General features: G+C 44.4%; 2 protein-coding genes across 8 annotated transcripts in view; both read right to left on the reverse strand.

Moving 5' to 3' along the window:
* The window catches only part of ARHGEF9 (Cdc42 guanine nucleotide exchange factor 9), a 274051-nt gene that overhangs the window by 115829 nt on the left and 140905 nt on the right, over positions 1–17317 (reverse strand). Inside the window, exon 1 of one of the 7 annotated variants that reach the window (XM_083722052.1) lies at positions 8199–8520. The exons of 4 other annotated variants lie outside the window; for them this stretch is intronic. In XM_083722052.1, the coding sequence (XP_083578178.1) occupies positions 8199–8207 (9 nt within the window). In that variant the 5' untranslated portion in view covers positions 8208–8520. Of the gene's footprint in view, positions 1–470; positions 510–3628; positions 3674–8198; positions 8521–17317 lie in introns of those variants that run through there. 2 more of the 7 variants (XM_083722049.1, XM_083722051.1) reach the window with 2 other exon arrangements.
* LOC310836795 (uncharacterized protein) lies at positions 8528–8707 on the reverse strand (the record flags this gene model as incomplete). Its single annotated transcript, XM_083722664.1, has 1 exon — positions 8528–8707. The coding sequence occupies one exon, from the start codon at positions 8705–8707 to the stop codon at positions 8528–8530; it is 180 nt and encodes a 59-aa protein (XP_083578790.1).

Genomic DNA, 17317 nt, shown 5'->3' on the forward strand with positions numbered 1-17317 from the left:
CTTTAAAAACTTCCTTTAAAAACAGCACCAAACGAGGACTAAACAACACTAGAGAAAAGCAGAACAACACTTATATTCCGATGAGGTGCTGCCGTTCACACTCAGATATATAAAGCAGAATTCTTTCATTCACTACTACAGAAAAGCATGCACCTCTGGGGAGACCAGCACAGTTTGTTCAAGATTAAACAGCAAACTCGTTCATCAAATTATGAGCACAGAACGACAGTGCCCACACTTTCCGTTACATACGGAATTTATGGTGATTTGTTTTTATTTATTATTTTTGCAAAGTAATAGCATTTCCCCCAGTAAGTCAGCGCTGTTAGGACATGTAGGAAAATACATTTGCTGGCCTAAGTCAGATGCCAGAGGAATCTCTAGCAGGTTTATTGTGATCCTGAGGAATGCTGAAACAAGGAGAATTGTAGTTATAAGCATTGCTATGAGAATTAAGAAGTCCTGCTCACCTTAATCCCGAATATTCTCTTCATACCAGCTCAGACAGAGGAAGGCTACCTCCCAAATTTTCAACACTGTGGAGAGCAGTCTCTTCGGTCCTTGTCTGCCCAAATACTGACCAGGATCAAATGCAGCTTAATCTGAGAGCTTTGGTAGCCTTACAGCTAAAGTGAAAACAGGGCTGTGGCTGACCCCTTTTAAGTAAGGAAAAAAGAGCCCAGCTGCAGGACACATTCTCATATTTTTGGTTGAGTACTGAACCTAAACTATTACAGACAGGAATCAGTAAAGCTTAATGCTTTTTCTTGAGACGCTCCACCTTTTATGTTAATGAATATCTAAGTCTCTTGACTAGTCAACAACATTTCGTAAAAAACACACCCTGAATTCAAACACACTAATAATGTTCTAAAAATATCTGCTCAGTGGTGGAAGGTGCTCCCTGCACATATTTCATGTACATAAATTTCCTGGATCTTGGTGTGTTTTTTTATCCTGGAATCACCACTTTAAAAAAGCAGGAGGGAAGGCTAAATTCGAGGTATCCTAGATAAGACTAGAAATGGATGAGCCCGGATACCTAATTATCAGCCTGGTTTCCATGAGACTTCCAAACCAAACATGCTCAGACACATACAGAACAATCCAGTTCATGCTTTCTCAGAAGTAAATCCCATTGATTTCAAATAGGATTCATTCCCAAATAATGGTGCACAGATTTGCAGTGGAAAAAGGTCAGTTGAGCTGCATTAGTAGCAACCCATCTTATGAAAACAACTGTGATGCAAACAGTGCGTACAATCCAGCTGAAGCCTAAGTTACACGTAACTGCAGTTTGTCTGGATCTGTTCCCTCTTACTCTTCCCTTCCCCTTTTTACGCATTCTACTTCTGGCATCATACAGATTGGAATCTCCTTGAGGCAGAGACTCTAACTTTTTCATTATGTCACATTGTCAATCTCCACACTGTATGGTGACATTACAGCAGTATGCTATTATTAATGGTCATGGCCTGTATCCAGATACCTTGTATTCAGGGTAGACCCTTGGAAATCAATGGACTTGTCAGTCATGACCACCTTAATGCCATTGATTTCCAAGGGTCTATTCTGAGTTCTTAATCGGATACTGTGCTATATCTATATACCGGTGCAGTGGAAACAGACATTTCATTCTTCTGCACAACTGGAAACTGGCTAGCTTGGATGTAGTAAAGTGATGATAATTATTGTATTTACCATGATATACTAGGCCTAGGCCCAACTGCACACTACAGGATAGAGATCTTACATGAAGGTGAGAGCAGGTGAATATGACCCCATATTTATCTAGAAGTGTATTCATGGCACCCCATTGTACAAAACCAAGGTAGTTACAGAAAAAGCTCTTAGATTCATTTTAGCAACTCCATTAATGCAAACTTTAAATTAATACACAACTCTTCTTTTTTTTGCTTTTGTTTCCATCTCACAGCAGACAGTTGAACCATTCATTTAAAAAAAAAATTGAAGGCTACCCTTGAAAGAGAGCTATTCAGTCCAAAACAAGTCAGAAAACTTTTGAAATCTACTTGCAATTTTGCAAATAAAGATGAAACTCCAAGAAGTAAAACACATACAAATCACAAGTGCCAGATTTACTGTTAGCTGCCTTTAAAAACCTATATATAGAAGCTAGATCTCCTTGGGGCTCAGCTTAGCCAAAAACCCAGCCTTACAAATGACAAACACTAATCCAGATTTTTGTCAAGTGCCTTAACCACGAATGCAACCTAAATCTCAGTACTTGTATTTAATATAGTTCTAGCCTTCTTGCCTCCTGGGCTGCAATTCTATGCATGCCTACCTAGGAGTAAGCCACATTGAGCATAGCTGGTCCTACTCCTGAGCCAACATGCAGTTACACTGCACTAATGATAAAGCTGCCTGCTCACCAATGTAACGCAAGTCATCAATGAAACGAGGGATTCTCTGTTGGCCTATTTGCTTGCCCTGTGAATGCTAGAGATAATGGTGCTCAATAAAGCAGAAGGCAGTATTATTTTTAGAAATGGGTTGGGGGAGATATATGTTGCAGTACAGCTAGCATGGGAGGATTTAAAAGCAATGGACTCAACATGGAAAAGGAGGAGGGCTAAGAGAAATCCCAGTTGTCTGCGGGTTCTCTAAAATGGAAGGTAAAATGCTATTCCCTCCCGACCCCCCCCCCTCTCTAAAAGGAAAGTCAGGTGTCACATGAAATCCGTCTACAGTGCATCGAATGAGACGCGCAAGCCCTCTTCTGGTTTCCTCAGTAGTCTTCCTTCTAAGAGCATCTATTTTTAGGCTGGAGCATATAAATCACTGCAGTTCACACTACGGCACACCATTTCCTTAGAAAGGAATTCTAAAAACACAGCATTATCTACCTCAGCTGATCCTGGCCACCAGCATATTTTAGGCATCTGCATTGGTTTTTAAATGCCATGTGTCATCTAACTGCAGGGCATTTCATCAGGCATTTCTCACAGCCAGCCCCCCACTCACCCTACCATAAGAATGTGAGGGCAACCTCCTCACCTCATGGAAGCATTGCTTTGGGTCATCTAACAAAATGAGGCATTGAAGAGGTAGCATAACCTTCCAGTTTTAACAGCTAAAAATAACCACCATAAAACCCATAATCTACTGAATACAACAGGCCATTAGATCAGTCATTCAGCAGAATTACAAGCTATGTTCCAGCAACTGGCAGTGTTTTTAAGTATGCTTTTAATACATCAGCTACATTCATATCCCGTTAATGGAGATGCACATTAATACGGTACCCAATTCAGCTCACAAAAAGAGACACACTGTAAATGCAACATATCGAATCAAAGCCTTTCCGGTGCTTTTTTGGGTTTTTTTTTTTTTTTGCTCCATATAGAGGCATTGTTCACAATCCATTGCACACACAAGCGAAGTGCAAGCAGAAAGATGCACAAATACACCCATACATGCAGGCAGGCAGGCAGGCAGCATTCACCCAGAGAAATGAAGGAAAGGCATTTTCACTCAATTAGCATTCATTACTGTACATTTTTTTTAATGGACAGGACAGCACAAGACGAGACAATGAACCATAAACTATGGGTTCTAATAATTTAAAATAAATTGGGGGGGTGTTTAAAAAAAGAAAACTTACATTGATTTTTGGCAATTTTCCTTCGGTCATTATACACAGCAGTTGGGCTGTGTACAGAATACCTGATCCAAAGAGAAATATAACCACATTATGAAAAGAGACAGGGACGAAGGAAGAGGAGGAATTAGGTTAGGCATGCAGCTGTTAACAAACGTTAGAAGAAAGCACCTCTCTGCCGGGTTCCCCACTGCCCCCTCCAGTCAGAAAGACTGGGATCCAGTAAAGCTTTCCTGCCACTGTCTGAACTGGGAAAGAAGGGGAAAGCTCCCTAGCTACCCTTGCCCTCCACTGAAGTGGGGAGATGGGCAGGGAAGAGAATAAATAAATAGCTATTCAGCCTCAAATGCTCATGCAAAAAAGGCCAAAACAGCGTCAGAAATATCCAGAGCTCGCCCATTCCCCCTCCCTCTTACTTGACATGTGAAATTCAGAATGAAGGGGGAGAGGGGATGGAGAAGGAGGGAGGGAGGGAAGGAGGGAGGGAGGGAGGAGCTGGAAATGAAATAAAGGAGAGTTTGAAGAGAAGAATAAATAAAAATAATTTATCCTATCAGCCTGGAAGGATTCAATGTACTAGCCACCAGGAAAGCCCAATGGGTCTGGCATCAGCAGCGGTGGCATGAGAGACTGCTCCCCCCCCCCCAATCCAGAGCATCAGGAGGGAGGGAGGGAGGAGAGATGTGTCAATGCTCCTCTTATCTTGAAAGGATCCTGGAGCTTTAAGGTGGTGGATTACAGATCAGGAGGAAATATGCTTTTTTATTTTTAAAAAGTACAGTGGTGCAGGAGTTGCTATGATACAGTCAATAGCTTTATTCTTGGATATTGTAGAAAATAATGCATCTGAGACTTTTATCTATAAAGTACATGTGGTCACAGCTGCTAGGATTTCTCTCTCAGATTTGTCTATGGGGAGGGGAAATGCCATAGTTGGAGGGTTCCTATGCATCCAGGAGGGGAACTGTGCTCAAATTATGGGGTGGGGGTGGGGGAAAACATAAGGTGGAGGGGATTGATGAAATACACAAGCCTCACTCCTTGACTATTCTCAACTGTATCCAAATTTTGACACCCCTGGTATCACCTAAAGCTGTAGCTAAGGGAACCTATCATCACAAAAGATCAGAGAGGCGAGATCCCCCTCTGCCCCGTCTTGTGGTTTGAATACCAGATGGAGAGGGAGCAACTTTGCAAAATTTGAGGGCTTCTAATGCCATAAAGCAGGATAGCTCAAATTTGCATGACAGGTGGGTGACATATTGTGCAGCAGGTGTATGGAGCACCCATTTCTAGGACTACAAAGCATAACCGAACGCCATTGCCTACAAAACTGACCTCTATTCTCTCTTATAAAAATAATGACAACTCAACATAGGGAACTTGTGGCTCTCCGGTAGTTGGGACTTCAGTTCCCATCAGCCCTAGCCAACATGCCCAATAATCAGGAATTATGGGAGCTGGAGTCCAACATTTGGAGGGCACCAGGTTCTCCACCCCTATTCAAAGCTGAGGAAATACTCACTCCCTCTTTAAGGCTTATTTTGCCCATCAAGCAAGCCAAGTTACCAAACCCAAAACGCAAAATTGTAGTTGTGGTTTTGTCCGGCACACACTAATGTGTGCGTAAGTCTCAGTGATCTCAGTGGGTCTTTCTTTTAAGTTATATACTATTTATGTATATAATCATATAACGCTACAGCAGGAAGGGACCCAACCAACACCCTGCAGACTGGGGTACAAGTAAGTATCATGGGTTGCTGGTTCTTGTTTTGTTTTTAGTACTATATCTGCACAGCTAACCACAAAGTTCAGCTGCTCTCAGAGTTCTCTGCCAACTCCAGGGAAACACACTATCAGTAGGCAGAGTATTAACAATGGGGCTGTTTTCAAAATGTATCTTTAAAACATATGCAGCAAGCATTTACTAATAATTCTTCTGCAATCCTAGGCAGCTTTACCTGTGAATCAGTTCCATTAGACTCATTAAGTCTTTTACAGTAAACAATATTGAATTAATGCTTTTAACGTCTTAAATCCACCCCCAATTTTAACCCACTTCAAGTTTCCTATTTCCACCCCCCACCCTTAAACTCCAGGTGACATGACATAATGTCTGAATCCACTGTTCTTTATGTGTGGGGTGGGATGAGGTGGGGTGGGGGAGAGATCTAATTCTGAATTGCAGAATTCCAGACAAAATTTAGAATTCAGGCATCTGTTGCTCTGGCAAGGAGTATCAGCATCAGCAAAATAATATGCCTGTTGCTATAAACTAACAGGCACCCCCAAATTAAAGCATCTAAAGGTACTTCAAGCTTGATTAAATGCACCTCCAAAATAATGAATAAATAAAAAGCACCAGTGATGTAATCAAAATGAGTCATGAGAGCCATGCCAAAAGAAAACAGATCCTTTGCATACTAAGTGTTCACACATCCATATGCACACACATGCATAGAGCAAACTGCCAACATCTGGACATGGAGAAATCTGATTCATCCAGGTGGTGGAATTTGACAGTTGCCAAGTGCTGCCTGTAGTTATTTGTTTTGGCTAAACTGAACATCAGAGAAATAAGCAGCATCCTGAGATGCTAATAAAATCCATGTATCTTATTTCTTCCTCTTAGAACTCATTCCGCCCCCCCTCCTAGTTCCACCATTCAGTCTTCATGCCAGATGAATGAATGAAAGATATTAACTTCATTATAACAATCTCCTGTTTCCTGGAAAGAGGCATTGGATAAGAAAAGAGAACCCTGCTAAATGCTGCTGTGTTAAGGGGACACCAACTTGTGTGTCTAAATACTCAGGGAGGGAAATATTCCAAGCCAAATTGTCTCACTGAATATTTATTTTATTTTTAAAGACCACCCACCCAAACTTGAATGCAATAACACCTGTTCCTTCTCTTAAAGCTACAAGTAAGAGAGAAGGGAAGAAATCAGGAAAGCTGGAAATCCAAGCAATAGGTTATGAATAAAAGGCGATATCACAATATATTTCTATATTAACACTTGTTGTGAATGTCAGTAAATTTTCTATTCCTAAATTTGCCAAATCAACCATAGGTAATGAGAATCACTCAGTGTTCCCACCCAATTTTTTTTCTCTTTTTCTCTGTGATTTTATCAACTTGGTCATGTTTTAGTTATTTTCAAACACCAGCACTTCTACCTTTGTAAAATTATGTGCTGGTGTTTTAATTCATTTCAGACACCAGCACTTACACTTACACACACACACACACACACACACGGCAATGGATGGACATGATGTAAGCAAATAGAACAAGATAAAATTGCCTGTGCCATTTCTTCCTGCAAGTAAATAAATAAAGAGCAGGGAAAACTGCAATCAACCATACCCTTTCTATATATATCACAGCTTCAGGAGACATATGACACAAAGGTACATTTTGTACCACTTTGACTTTGTTTCATCATACCTGCATCCCTCATTACCCGCCCCCCCCGCCATGCAAAGCTATCTCTCATGGAACAATTTCATTTTCTTTTTAGGAAGACACCTCTTTGCCAGAGTCTCATAAAACATAATTTAGCACTTCATTCTCAAGGAAATCAATGTGAATTAAGTCACCCTAAGCGACCCATATTTGAATCTTGTTATCTAAGTGGTGCATAAAGCTTTTTCTTTTCCTCTCCCCTCCCTACCCCCACTCCCCCATCCACCTTGACAGACCAAGTCACTGTGAAAACATGGCTTCAAAAAGAAAAAAAGGGGGAAGCATGCTTTAAAAGGAAACAAAACACCTCTTCTATTTGCTTCGCCAGTCTGCAAAGATGGGAAGCACACTAATAGCCGAAGCCCAGCTGGTTGTGCTTCTAGTGGGCTGAATGGAGCAGCTGTGAATAAGCAGTGTAAAAGCAGATCTGAAAGGGTTGAAATGAGGGCCAGAAGGTCTGAGGATTCAAATCACACTTCCAAGGCAACCAAATAAAATAAACCTCTCCCCCACACACTCTTATTTCCCAATAGCTGACTAAAGCTTTCAATGACATTTCTTTCCTCTCAAACCTCTTAAATATATATCAGGAAAATGCAAAGCTGAATGGGCACTCTCTCCAGCCCTGCAATCTCCTTTGCAAAGGCATTTGATTCCCACTTACTTGGCACAAAGCAAGCCTTATTTTGGTATTAAGCCAAAGCATTCCAATGCCCTTTTTCCGCTTTAAGAAGTAATAATAAATGTACATGCACACACTATGTAAAAACTAGCAGTGCATCCCTTGCTCATTATTATGATGCAAACCCACATTTCACTTTGAAATATTTATCTCCCACTGATCGTTTGCAAACAACAAGAAATATAAGCAGGAATTAATTCAGTATAGATAGAGATATGGAGCTATAGCAGTACTCTGTGTCTACCTAGATAGGTAGGCACAGAGACATTGCCTTTGTGTGTGTGTGTGTGTGTGTGTGTGTGTGTGTGTATATCTGTATATCTATAGCCATCAATATAGAATTAACTGGGCATTAAGCAGATACACTTACAGGCATACTTAATAGACAAGACATGACAAAAGATTTAGGGAGAGATAATATACCAACGTCATACAGATCACAGCGAGGCCATGTTGATTCTCAAAGCTGCTCTCCCCCCTCAGTAAGGAAATTCCTTTCTCTCTCTCTCTTTTATGTGTGTGTAATCTCTCCCTTTCTCTCTGGATGGATTTTTTTTGTTAATTTGGAAACTTGGGATTTTTGTTTTGTTTTGTTTTGAGTTTTGCTAGTGGTATGCTGCCGCCGCCTCCTTCGCTGCCACCATCACCAACTCAGGAGCAAAAAATAAAAGGAAAAAGGGGGGGAGGAGAAAGGGGGGAGAGAGAGAGAGAGATCAAAAAAGGAAGGAAAAAAAACACACTCCAGAGTCCATTCAACGGGTGCCCAAGAAGAACATGAGGACGACATTGACCAGCAGGAGCACCACGATGACAGCGAACACCACCACCGTCTGAACATCCAAGGTCATGGTGCAGTGCAGAACACTGTAGTGCTCCAGATGTGGAGCTTGGAGGCTTGGAGCTGTCAACCTCTGCTCTGTGAGACTGTCCATACATCCACCATGCTATAGGAGAGGAGGAGGCAAGGGAAAGGCACCGCTTCTCTAGCTCTCTGGCTCCCTCTTTTATCCGCTGGCTCTCTCCGCTTGCGGTTTTTTAGGGTGGCTGGTTTGGAGGATGATGTGGTGGTGGTGGTAGAGGCTCTGTTGGGTCTGCCTGCTTGTGTGTGTGTTTGTGTGGAGGGGAGGGGGAGAGCGTGCACGCGCCTGTTGCTTTGTATATTCCTCTCTCTCTCTCTCTCTCTCTCTCTCTCTCTCTCAGCCCCTGCTGGAACCTGCGATGCAAAACAGCAGCAGTATCGCCAACTAGTTGAGCGCTGGAGAAGATGCACAAGGAAGGGAGCAGGAAGGGAAGGTGCCACAGAAGAGGGAGGGGAGTCTCCTCAATGCTTTCTTTCTTTTTTTCTTTCTTCGCTTGAGATTGCAGGATGCTGTTGCTGCTGCCGACTCCCGCAAAGGTCCTTCTCCCCCAGGAGCTTGCGTGTGTGTGTGGCTTCGGCTCTTGGGTAGGGTGGAGGAGCTGCCTTTGCCCGCTCAGTTCGCCAAGGCAGCGCTGAGCAGCAGAAGCCTGGCCGCGCTGGAGGGCTCTTCAAGCCGCCGCCGCCGCCACTCCTGCTGCTGCTGCCGCATCTCTCGTCGCGAGGCGGACCCCCTTCGCATACGAATCAATTGCCAGGAGCCAGGCGGGCGGGCGGAGGAGAGGCGGCGCTGTCACTCAGTGGCAAGGAAGAGAAGGAAAGGGTAAAAGGAGGAGGAGGAAAAACTGGAGAGGAGCAAAAGCTCCAAGCACGGAAAAGCAAAATCCAATTTCCTTCTCCTTCCTTGTTCCTGCAGAAGTTCCTTCTTCTTCCCTTTCTTCTTCCTCCTTCCTATTTCTCCTTTCACCCCCCTTTCTCCCCTTCTTTCTTTCTTCAGACTTCCCTTCCCCCTTCCTCTTCCTTCCTTCCTTCTCCCTTTCCCCGCCCCACATTTCCTCCTTCCTTCCGCTCTTTCTTTTCCTCCTGACCTCCCTTTGTTCCGCAAGGGAAGGAGGCGGCAGTGACTTAGGAGCAAAAGAAGAAAAAGGTATTGGGTGCTATATCTGGCGGGGTATGTCCATCTGGTCCAACATCAAAATTCCAGCGGGGCCGGAGGTGGGGAAGACAACCAGGTGCCTCCGGATTCCGGAAACCTCACATGCAACAGTGTGCTCCCATTACTATTCCCGCATCCCAGCGGCTTGTGTTCAGAGATGGGCATCCTCTGAATACAGAAGTACCACTTAGCTATCCTGGCTACCAGTAGTCACTGACAGGATGTCCCTCTATGAAACAGCTTATTCTTTTTAAAGACTTCCACCATCATAATCATCATCATTCAGTTTTGGGTGCTCCACTTTCAACTTTCAGCTTAGCCAGTCAGGCCCTATCCCAGCATACTCCATTCAATTATGTTGAAAAAGTGGTATCACATGTCCAGGCCTTCCGCTTCCTCCCAACGCCCACCCCAGCATAATGGCAGCTGCATTTTGCACCAGTTTCCAAGTCACTTCTCGAAGTAGCCCCATGTAAAGTGCATTTATCCAAAACTCTGGTCTTAACACAACCACAAAGGTGCCACAAGAAATACAGGCATTCACTATTCAGAGGCTCCTGGGAAGCATTTGCCCACTGAGACCCTCCACTGCATCTTTGCATGAGACATTGCTGAGGGTTCCCCTCCTTTCTTACAGCCTTAGTCAGGGGTGGGTAATTCTGCCTGGTGAATTGCTATTATGGCTCAATCACAACTTCACAGCAATCTTAATTGTTGAATATTTCTATCAATTTCTGCCTGCATTAAAACATTTGTGGTCGTTATTAGGTTCATCTATTTGGCAATTAATTGGAACAATTAAATATAATGGTAATTTGTTTTGCTTTTGATGCTTTTAAAGGCAAATGCTTCATGACATTGTATTGATATATTGTTAACCGCCTTGGAACCCACTCAGTGAAAGAAAGATGGAGTAGATGTGTTGAAATTACTAACTGAAAGGATGCATTTTGGGAATGAAAGAGTGTTGAAGAGGAGTCCGGGAGTGGGGTGAGGGTGGGAAGAGGCACTTTTGGAAAATCAAAACAGCCAAAAGGAAAAATATGAAAACTATGCTGCCACAAATGGAACCCCAATTATACCACCATTCTAAATTGCCTGGGGAGCCTCCAAAATCTTGCCTCAGTTCAAAGCGGTTGTGTTAACAAGCACAGCAGAGTGCAAATGCACCAGCAGGAGTGCTGGATTGGCACTGATGCCACGTTTGCACCATACCAACCTTGTTGCCACAGTGTCCCTCCCTCTCTCTATCCCAATATACTGCAGCAACTCAATTGGACTGAAGTCAAGTGAGAAGCACAGCCTCACCATGTCGTTTGCTGCCATTTAAAGCCCTGATTTAGGACCAAGTTAACTTAGGGGACATCTGCACCCATACTAACCTACCCATCCCTTAAAATCTATGTTGGAGGCTCAACAGTAAAAATCATTTGGCTGGTAAGCACAAGGAGCAGTGCCTTTTCTGCAATGGCCCCTCACAGACATCTTTTGAATGAGTTCCAAAGACTGGCCCTTGGGGATTAAATTTGAGGCTGGCAGTTGATTTAGAACAATTGGGTCATGTGTCCAACACTAGTTTTAGTGTATTTCATTATGTTTATTTACCCGCTTGTAATCAAGTTGAGCAGTTTTATTCCTACATTTTAATTACAGTGGTACCTCGGATTAAGTACTTAATTTGTTCCGGAGGTCCGTACTTAACTTGAAACTGTTCTTAACCTGAAGCACCACGTTAGCTAATGGGGCCTCCTGCTGCTGCTGCACCACCAGAGCCCGATTTCTGTTCTTATCCTGAGCAAAGTTCTTAACCTGAAGCACTATTTCTGGGTTAGAGGAGTCTGTAACCTGAAGCGTATGTAACCTGAGGTACCACTGTATTGCTATTGATGCATTTTAGTGATAGTGAGATGATTGTTCTAAAAAGGCAACCTATAAACCTTTTAAAGTGATCAATCAAAAAATGCAAGACCTCCCTACTTAAGAAAGTCTCCTTCCAACTCATGGAGGACAGTGAGAACAGTAACAGGGTGGGTAGGGTGAGGGGTTTCTAGTTCAGTAGTACTTGCTGATCCACCAAATGCCGCTGCTGCACCAACCCTAGCCAGCCACCTGCCACCTGCCTGCCTTCTTACTAGGTTGGAATAGAACTGGATGATAGCTCCTTTCTCCCTGGCCTCAGTTTTGTCCTTTGTAGAATTCAGCAGGGGTAAGAATTGGGGGGAAACTGGAATGATTTGGCTCCACCTGTCATTGGCTCTGGCTCCACCTACAGTTGATCTCCCTACCTTTCACTCTGCAAGTCCCAATGGGCACCAGCCATCACTGTAGAAGGAGCTTCTGGCATAGAAGAGCTTCATTGTTTCAGTTTCAAATGGTGCAGCCCAGATGCCAGTTGACTGCTTTTGAAAGACCCAGTCCTGAAGTGTTTGCTGGACTAATGCAAACATGCTTCTCACTGATATACTGGGCTCACGCTCAACCCATGCATTCTGCACAGCACCATGCTGTTATGTAGGCAGTAAGCAATGGACATTGAATCTGTTTGCATCCGGACAGGTATGACTGCTGACATCATCACAGCATAGGTGAGACTATTTAGCATTAGAAGTGGCATCAGCCCTTGATTCTCTCATGCCATGCTTAAGAAGGAAGGGTTGGCTCCACAGCCGTGGTGTGTATGGCTGCAGTCCTATACACTCTTACCTGGGAGTAAGTTTAAGTCAATGGGACTTACCAACAAGTGGTTATGCTTGGGATTCTGCTGCTAAATGGCTGGACTATTGCAGTTTTAGGAATCAGGAATTTATATTTTTAAAAGCTCTTTTCTTTTTATCTTTCTCCCCTCAAATAATGCCAGAAACAACATTTATTGCTTAATTTTTAAATGAAAGAAAGAAGTAAAATAAATTTATGGAGAAATTTTAATTAGCAGGGCATAATAAATGTACTGCCCCACTATAAATTTTGTTTGATTCATTTCCTAACATTTGCATCCCTCTTCTCTTCAATCGCACAACCCAAGGAGGCATGTGTATGGTTCTCAGAAGGTCTCCCATCCCAGACTGGCTTCTTTTCAGCAAGGGTAATAGGCCTTCAAACCATACAAAGGAATGGCTGTTAATGGACAACATGGTTTACCTTTGCTTTGTGCATGATACTTGAGAAAATTTGACTGCAGTTTAGGAAGCATGTATCTTGCAGCCCATTTCTTTTCCCTGTCTTTCACACTCCAGGCACCCATAATATTTTGGCCTCCTATAAGCCATGACTGCATCTCCTCTAACATTTCTCCAGTGAAAATAGGGAGATCCTAAGGAAAAGTGGGACATTTTGGGATCAAATCAGAAACTGGGATGACTTCTGTAAATCAGGGACTGTCCCTGGAAAATAGGGACACTTGGAGGGTCTGAGATTGCCACTGCCATGATCCAGGTCCATTTGTTCTCCCCCAACTGCCCCTGTACTAAACCTTTCTCCTGGTGAGTCTCTGATGCTGCCCCAAACTGCCTCTTTCCGTGCCCTCCATGCCCATCATCAGAATGAAATGCAAAAGTATAGAGGTGACTGAAGAGGTCCTTGATTCACAATAGCTGCTAATCAGCTTAAGCCTCATGGAACATATTTTGTATTCACAGCACAATGGCATTAAAAGCCTTGCTAGAAGATGGAGGCAGTGTGTGGGCAGAATTGATGCCATTTCATTCATCCTGATCCAGAATAGCAGGAGAAAATGGAACGAAAAGGGGTGAAGGTGTGTGTGGTGGGGAGGGGAGGATTAGAAGGATCCAAGAAGGCTGTCGAAGGAAGAAGTACCTTCAGGAAGCTCTTGAAAAAAAGAGATGAAGCAACTCTGAAAGAGCATATTGAGACTCCTGCTCTATCAAATGACTCCAGCTCCCCCCCCCCAACTTCTCACCCGCTAGCTTTTGAAAAGGCATTTATTTATTTATTTCCATTTATGTATTATGAAACTTCTGAAATGATTCAACAATAATATTCCTGGAATTCAATGGCCCAAGGGCGGTCAAATGCTTCTGGGAAGACTTCAAGCAGGGCTTATAGACAACCTCAACCCCGTGTCCTGTAAAGTATACTGCTTCTGAACATGGATAGTCCATTATTAACTTTTGAGATGAATGGTGTGCAATATTTATTTAACAATAATTGTTCCCACACTTCCTCCATGGAGCACAGATCAGCAGTGTGCATTGGTAAAGGCTATAGTGGGAAACATTGTGCAATACAGTGGTGCAGCCTAAGACCAAACACTAGAATTGCCCTTCCCCTGGAAAAAGGAAGGAAGGAAGGAAGGAAGGAAGGAAGGAAGGAAGGAAGGAAGACAGGCAAAAGGGTATCTGGGAATTCAGTCTACTGGTTTGTCTTTAAGATAAAAATCCATGGTAACAACGAAAGTTGCCCCCACAGTTGCCATTATCTTCAAGAGGCACCAAGGGGGGCTGTTCTTCCAGGGTTAATACCACCTGTTTACGGGGTGGGGTTTTTTGTTAAGGACCATGGCTTAAAACTCCCTTTGCAATGTGGCTCCAAATAAAACTGGGCATCCTTACACCTGGTATTTAAAGAGAGTCAAACTTGGGTGTGTTTTCTAGTACCATTAGCTGCTAGTGGCCAGTTGAATCATAGGAAACTGTCTTACAAAGAGTCGGACCACTGGTCCACCTAGCTCAGTATTGCTTACTGGCTGACAGTGGTTTCTTGGGGATTTCAGACAGGGTCATTCCCAGCCCTGGGAGCTTTGAAATTGCATGGAGAATAGATGCTGTGCCACTGAGCTACGGACTCTTCCCCAAGAAAGGTCTTGCATTGATAAGTTTATTGAATGGTGGTGTTTGTGTGTTTGTTTTCAATATGTAGCCTGCATTGGGATCACTCAGCAATGAAATACAGGATAGAAATTAAATAACAATGACAACAGCAATTAATCATTCAAAAATTGCATCTCCTGCTCTGTTATTTGGAAGCAACTGGACACCCTCAGAATCTGTTGTCCCATACAGTGAGCCACCAGGTCTGCAAGTCCTGGACATTCTTGGGCTGTGATGTGATCTTGGGCTGCACCCATCCAGTCTGCCCATTGACTCCTCATCACCTGGTGGACCACCCTGACTTGAGGCTACCTCTCCTTCCACAAGTGGGCAATGAAACATTTGAACTGGTAGTCCTCCTAAAGATTTGTAGTTGAATGTCTCTACCTTATCCTGTTCTGCACCCCAAATAGCATTTTATTTAAAATGTATGCATCTAAAAATTAGCACTCCGTGAAATGTATATTAATTGGTTTTTTTAATTTATATTTTATCTCAACAATTATAACTCAAGGAATGATCTAGCTGCTGCAACCCTCCTCTCCTCATATCTAAATGATGATGATTATTTTCTGCCTCAAGATGGTAATCAAGAGCCAAAAGAAAAATGGCGCACTGGAAACTATATGGTTAGTTAGATTTTTAAACAAAAAGCAGAACTAAAAACCTCGCAGAAGAAGTGGCAAGAAAGAGGGAAATTTTCAATCAGCTGGCCTTGTAGGAGGAAATGGTTTAACGAAGCTGTTCACTGCACAAATCCACCCTCTTGTCACAACAAGGGGTCAAGAACATCCTTGTTCAAGAGGCACCTACTTCAGTTGACTCTTCATGATCAAGGATAGGAAAATAATGCTGCGGCCTTCATCAAAAACTTGTGAACCACAAAGTCCCTGTATGTCTCATACAAACTTTTCAGACAAACACCCCTTAGCACATCGTCTATTTGTTTCTCATTTTGGCCACCTGAATTAAACCCACTCCTCCAGTTACTTTTAGAGGTCAATTGGAAGGCACAATGGAATGTCAAACACTTTCTGGAGGCGTGAAAAAATAATAACTTGCATCCCTTGGGCAGCCTTCCCATCATACTAGGAATTGTAGTCCAATGCACCCAGAGGGCACCAGGTTTGTTTGTTTATTGTATTTATATCCCACCATTTTCTCCAAGGAACTCAAAGTCCTTCCCCTATTTAATCCCTACAACAACCCTTCCTGTGAGGTAGCTTAGGCTGAGAGGCAGAATCTGGCCAAAGGTCCCCCAGTAACTTTCATGGCTGGGTGGGGATTTGAACTCTTGTCTTCTAGTGTGATACTTCAACCACTGCACCATAATGTAGAGGTATGTTGTCCTAGGGCAGGTGTGGGGTTCCTTTGGTCCTCCAGATGTTGAGATATAACGCCCATTAGTCCTGGCTATTGGCCTTGCTTAGCTATGGCTGATGGGAGTTGTAGATTAGCAACATATGAAGAGCCAATTTGTCCTAGGGCAACAAACTGAAGAAACCAAACATTATGGCCATATCTTCCATCTAAAAGATGTGGGGAAAGATTATAGCCTGGTTTATACCACATGGAGGTGGTAGTCTTATGGTGAAAGAATGGGACAATACCACTTCCATTCTTGAATTCTCCCTTGCATTAAAAATGAATAGCACACCAAGAACAACATGGGCTTAGACATTTCTCCTTGGTGTGACAACCTTCCACTTACAGGGAGGTTGTTGCACCAAGGAGCATTCAAAAGCATCGTCTCCTGCCTGAGCCCAGAAGTGGAACAACCACTCTTAACCACCTTAGGATTCTACCTAGGTTCCTCATTCTACTGCATGTATAGACCAAGTCTTAAAGATTCACGTTCTGTGTCTGTGCTACAAGTTGACGGCTGTCTTACAAACAATGAACTTACCGTATTTTTCGTCCCATAGGACGCTCCGTCCCATAGGACGCACCTACTTTTTTTGGGGGGGGGAAATAAAGGAAAAAATTTTTTCCTTTATTTCCCCCCAAAAAAAACCTGGTCGGGGAACAGTGGGATGGCGGTGCTGCGCCTCCCCGCTGTCCCCCGAGCTTGTGGGGCTGGCCCATGTCTGCCTGGCGTGAGGGGCGCTCTGCTTCAGGGCGCCCCGCGCGTCGGGCGGCAGGCTACAGTCCGCAGCATGGGGAACCCTCTGTTTCAGGGCGCCCCACGTGCCCCCCGGGTGCGCAAGGCTTGCCAACACCAGCGCGGAGCACAGGGCGGCCTCCGAAGGGCGCCCCATGCTCCGCGCTGCCAGCTGCCGCCCGCAAGCCTTGTGCTTTCGAGGGGAGATCCCCCGGGTGCGCAAGACTTGCCGACACCAGTGCGGAGCACGGGGCGGCCTCCGAAGGGCGCCCCGTGCTCCGTGCTGCCGGCTGCCGCCCGCAAGCCTTGCGCTCACGGGGGGGGGGGAGATCCCCCGGGTGCGCAAGGCTGGCAAACACCAGCGCGGAGCACGGGGCGTCCTCCAAAGGGCGCCCCGTGCTGCCGGCTTCCGCCCGCAAGCCTTGCGCTCACGGGGGGGGGAGATCCCCCGAAAGCGCAAGGCTGGCCAACACCAGCGCGGAGCACGGGGCGTCCTCCAAAGGGCGCCCCGTGCTCCATGCTGCCGGCTGCCGCCCGCAAGCCTTGCGCTCACGGGTGGGATCCCCCGGGTGCACAAGGCTTGCCGACACCAGCGCGGAGCAC

This window comes from Podarcis gaigeae (assembly GCF_964106915.1).
Source record: "Podarcis gaigeae genome assembly, chromosome: Z".
NCBI classification, from domain to species: Eukaryota; Metazoa; Chordata; class Lepidosauria; order Squamata; family Lacertidae; genus Podarcis; species Podarcis gaigeae.